This window comes from Vicia villosa, unplaced genomic scaffold (assembly GCF_029867415.1).
Source record: "Vicia villosa cultivar HV-30 ecotype Madison, WI unplaced genomic scaffold, Vvil1.0 ctg.000428F_1_1, whole genome shotgun sequence".
In the NCBI taxonomy this organism is placed as follows: domain Eukaryota; kingdom Viridiplantae; phylum Streptophyta; class Magnoliopsida; order Fabales; family Fabaceae; genus Vicia; species Vicia villosa.
Window position 1 is genome coordinate 246,383 of NW_026705204.1, and position 5,305 is coordinate 251,687.

Genomic DNA, 5,305 nt, shown 5'->3' on the forward strand with positions numbered 1-5,305 from the left:
ATTAGTCCTTTGTTAGAGGCATTGAGGGATCCATCACCACTCTCTGCAGATCAACATTAACTTATAGGATATCAACATTTAAAACATTTGGATTCTCATATAATGTTGATAATGAAGAATCTCCACCATCAGGCTCATTCATTATGTTCTCAAGAATATTTTATATACTTGCCATGATAAATACAAGAAAGCTAAAACAACAAATGTAAGGTAAATGGACTAGAAATGATATCTGACTAAAAAGTGAAGCGAATGAGCAACTAAGAGCAAGAGGAACTTGAGAATGAGGGTGAACAAAGAAGAATAGACCCAAATAATAGGGAAAAATAGTAATGTCGAAAATCACTAGAACTTAAGAGAAGAAGAAAGAGTTTGCGAAGAAATATAAGGTCCATTTACGGGAGATAAGAAAAATTGTTTGAAAGATCACGACAAACTTTATATAATAAAGCTAGATGAATCAAATCGATACTATAAAATAAAAGAAAGCGAAAGACAAAAAATCAACGAGCGAAATTACACATCGAAAATCTAATGACACTTAAGTGCACTCGAGAATCTTAGGGGAAAACGCCACATCTTAACCTATGAGTCTAGGACCACGTGTAAAGGAAACGAGTGAATTGTCTCAATGATTAAACTAACATTTAATGCAGCTTGCAGCTTTGCCAAGTCTCTTCAACTAAAAATACCCAAAGACTTCCGATACATCATAATTTCTCAAAATGATTCAACAAATACACATTCAAAATAAAAATAATGTTTGAATATAAAATAACTTTTAGATAAAAGAGGTGATGCACTGTCAACCAATCACCACCATGTATACAATTAAATATTTTTTTTTAATAATATGACATATTAATGATTCTCTATTGGATGATAGAGTAAAACTATTTTACACTTTTAACTCTCTCTTTTAATATTGTATCATTTTAATTATAAAATATTGTTTTAACCAAACACACCCTTAGGGTGTGTTTGGTTGAAGGTAGATGGAGGGAAGAGAGGGGAGGGGAGGGGATATTTATAACAAAATGTGTTTGGTTCAATTTTTAGGAGGGGAGAGGAGGGGAGGGGAGGGGAGCAAAATCCCTCCAAATCACACTTTTTGCGTTCCCCCGAATTGGGGGGAATCGGAGGGGAGGGGAGGGAATGTCACTTTTAATATTTAATAAATTGATATATTTACTAAAATATCCTCAATTATATTTTATTATTTTAAAACTATTGTTTTCTTTTGTGTTTCTGCTTTTCTTTTTTGTGATTTTTCTCTATTGTTTTTATCAATTTATTATAATTATTCTTCAACTTCAAATTAAATTTTTATTTAATAAAAATTATAATCACCGCAATATTTTAGTAATAAGTTATTTTATGTAATTAAAAATTGTTATCAAACATAGTTTAATTTATGTAAAAAGTTATAATAAGAATCAAATGTACTGAATTTTTAACGTTATGTGGTAAGTTATGAATTTTTAATCACTTAATATTACAAATATTATTTTCAAAAAAGTATTTATGAAATTTCCACCTTTGAATATCATATCATTTATATAAAATTATAAGGATAGAAATTTATACCAAACATATTTTTAACCAAAATCCCTCCCCTTCCCTTCCCTCCCCTCGTTTGAACCAAACATATATATAATTAAAAAAATCCCTCCCCTCCCCTCCCCTTCCCCTCCCTCCATTAAAATCCCTCCCCTCCCCTCCCCCTCATTTGAACCAAACAGACCCTTATGCAAAAAGTAAAAGAGAATTAGAAAACATAACGGTTATGGTTATTGAGATTCATCCTCAACCCTGATTCCTCTCCTAAATTTAGCCACGTTTTCCTGCATCATCACAATCAGCCATGCTCTCTATCATATCCACACTCATCCCTTAGATCTCACATCACAATCCATGTCGGTTAGTTTCTCTTTCCCTCTTCCTTTTTTCTGAAATTATGTTATTATTATTGAAATCAATTATCATTTCTTATAAATTTTCAAAATTTTTTTTCTCACTGCATTATTTCTGTATGTATTTGTGTATTCCGTTTGGATCGTACATTGCAAGTATATATTCATCTGAAATTTTTGTGTTTTGTTCATTGGATTAGACTATTTTGATATCAATCACAAGAATTGGAAAACAAAATTAGGTTTTGGAAATTATTTTGTGCCTTTACAAAGCACGGACACCATACACGACACTGACACGTCGATATGATAAGTATTTTTTTTTCGAGGTGTCAGGGTGCTACAGGATAATAAAACAATGAGTTAAATAAGTTTTTGGTCTCTATAAATATTGCAGTTTTCATTTTTAGTCCCTCTCTGTCTTTAGGCAACTGTTTTTAAAAAAAAAAACCGTTGCCAAAACCAGCTAAAACCGTTGCCAAAACCCAGGAGGGACTAAAAATGAAACTGCAATATTTATAGGGACAAAAAACTTATTTAACCCTAAAACAATTGATGACAATGATTTTTCTTTGTAAAATTTGTGGTAGGTTATATCAAGCATGGAGGCGCCTAACGCTGATGTGGACCTTTCGCCGGAGAAGATTGAGAATGAGAAAGAGGGAGGTCCAATGTTCCATTGTGATTTACATGATACAGAAATAGTTCACAAGCTTGCTCAAATGTTCCTGCCAGGTTTAGCCTCTGCTTGTGTTGATAACACAACTGGAGATCCCTTTAGCACTGCTGGTTCAGTTGCGGATGATTTGAGGAAAGAAATGATTGATTATCTTACGCAGAGAAGTGAATCGTTTGTTGCTGAGACAGTTATATTTGACGATGGTGCGGATGGTGAAGTCTCGGATCATCCTTTCGATATTATTTCTTGTTTTGTGGATGACTTTGTTAATTCGAAGAGGAATTTGTTGAGTCAAGTTTCGGGATGGTTGCTGAGCGATAAGAGAGAAGATAATATAGATGATTTTGTTCAGGAGATGGAAACGAAGGGTTTTTGGTTGTTGGATAGAAGAGAAAAAGTTGCTGAAAATTTGCTAAGGAATGTTGATTTCAAGAACTCGTTTCATTGTAGCATGAGTTTTATTAACGCGGAAGAGCTTGCCAACCATGTTGATGATTGCAATTTCAAACCTGTGATCTGCCGTAATGAGGGATGCAATGCGAGGTTTAGCGCTGTTTATTTGAAGGAGCATGATTCAGAATGTCTTTTTAAAGTAATTCCATGTGAGCAGAAGTGTACGGATAACATTATGAGACGTGAAATGGATAGGCACTGCATAACTGTTTGTCCGATGAAGCTTGTGAATTGCCCTTTCTATGCAGTCGGTTGTCGATCGGCTATTGCACAATGTAGCGTTGGAAAACATTGCTCAGATGATCTTCATTCCCACTTATTGCATTTGCTTAAAGGAATCCACAAGGATGCATCTGGCGGAGATCTTAATCGACGAGTAGAACGAATTGTACAGGTTAGTCGATAATAACCATAGAGACATAGGATGTTTTTGGTATAACTAAAACCTTGCGTGACTGAAATTCAGTACTATTTTTATTATTCAAAATTTCAATCTTAACGTTTTTGTGTTTAAAAACATTCTAAATACTTGAAAAGATTTCCAATTTAACTATTGATGGACTGTTAAAGGATTATTGTCATTTATTTACATTAATGAATGGGGATCAGTTAATAATGTATTTGTTTTCGCGGTGACAAAACTGTTATCACATGTTCGAGCAAAGGCTTCAGATAGTAGCTTTAACGCTATCACCTGTTCAACATTTTATCACCACAGAAACAAAATTTATGCTAAATAGTAAGTTTTTTAGTATAGACACTAAGCATCTTTCTTGTTACCTTCTTTTTTTTGTTTATTCATGACCATCATAAAAAGTTTCCAAGTCTCACTTTTCATTCTGAATTTCCATGTGAGTTGTCAAGTATCCTTGTACCGATTTTCAGTTTCAAAAGAGGTCCGAGTGACTAAGACCTTGTGTAGGGAAGTGGAGGGCGGGTTAGAGTCCTAACAATGCAGTTCAAGTAGTCCCCAAACACTCGGAAAGTCGATACTACTTGAGCTAAGGCTCAGTTTGGATTACTTTCTTATTTATGGGAGCTTATCTATTAAAATAGGGTTATGGTTCTTCACTTACATAAAATTGCTTACGAGCTTACAGATGTTCATTAAATGAGATCTGATAAAAATGTGAAACGCAAAAGCTAAAATAAGATTCCGTTAATATTTATTTTACCATAGATGCTTTTTCCATGTGGGTTAAATATATGCTAGTTTGTTTTACCATTGGTTGTGGCTTACTTCAACAGCCATATAAGCTAATGCCATAACTTCAGAAATGTCAAAAGATTGTATTTGACAAACTATGCATTGTCAATGTTAGTTGTTTTGCACTTGCATCCGACAGTCGTGCTTATTTGAAACTTTCAATACTTATGAGTGTATTATATTATGTTTGGTTATTTGTGAAGTTCCTCGTAACAATTCTGCTTCAGATCTCAGATTCAATCATGTTCTCAGTTTCTGTTGAATTTCCTTTATGTATGACTAAACAATATTTGCAACAGATAATTCCAATGACAAAATTTCTCGAGAACGAATTTGTTTTTAATATTGAGTTTGTTTAGGCTTGATTTGTAGCATTAATTGTAAAATTTAGCATTAATTTCCTTTTATCCTTTCCATATCATTTTGGAAGAAGATACCTGAATTTTCTTCTCATAATCATTATTCAAATTTTTTGTCTTGTGTTAGGCATCATCAAGCAACAGGTTAGCAGAAGCCCGCGATGTAAGATCTCTAAAAGCTATTGTCAGAGATCTTGAAGCTAAGCTGGGGCCTTTGGAAGTCAGTGCCATAGAGAAAACTAGTGCAGAAACAGTTGCAAAGAATGAAAATAACGAAGACATTGGCTCCGAAACCAAGTGAATAAGAATGGTGCAGAGAATGCTGTGAATAATGAAGTTAGTGAGCATAAGGAAAATGAAAAAAAAGGGTAACGCAGAGAATGAATGAGGAACAAGGATATTAGAAAATGATAACTTGTAGGTTGGCATACAAATTCTTAGTTGAGAAGTTTTGTGGTATGTTCAGTTTTTTAATCTAGGTGAGATATGTTGATTTCTTTCTTATTTGTTAATCTTTTGCATCATTCATATTAGTAGCCCTTTTTGTTCTATGATTGTGCATTTCCTTAGGATATTTATTCAATTAATCAAAGAGATGAGTCATATGCTCAAGGTAGTCAAAATGGAGATCTTACATAGGATCGGGGAGGGGTCACAATTGTGAATCGGGGGATCTTAACACAATTGTGAATCG

At 33.6% G+C, this 5,305-nt stretch overlaps 1 protein-coding gene across 1 annotated transcript; it reads left to right on the forward strand.

The window, feature by feature from the left end:
- The first annotated feature begins 1,727 nt into the window (after nt 1-1,727).
- Nucleotides 1,728-5,160, forward strand: LOC131628162 (uncharacterized). The gene is made up of 3 exons (XM_058899029.1): nt 1,728-1,920; nt 2,504-3,439; nt 4,739-5,160. Exons 1-3 carry the CDS (start codon nt 1,915-1,917, stop codon nt 4,910-4,912), a joined length of 1,116 nt encoding a protein of 371 aa, XP_058755012.1. The 5' UTR covers nt 1,728-1,914; the 3' UTR covers nt 4,913-5,160.
- Nucleotides 5,161-5,305: the final 145 nt, after the last annotated feature.

Bases quoted from the DNA above. Each gene is read 5' to 3' on its own strand.
- LOC131628162 (XM_058899029.1), top strand. The intron at 3,440-4,738 runs GTTAGTCGATAA...GTCTTGTGTTAG, and splicing joins GAGTAGAACGAATTGTACAG to GCATCATCAAGCAACAGGTT.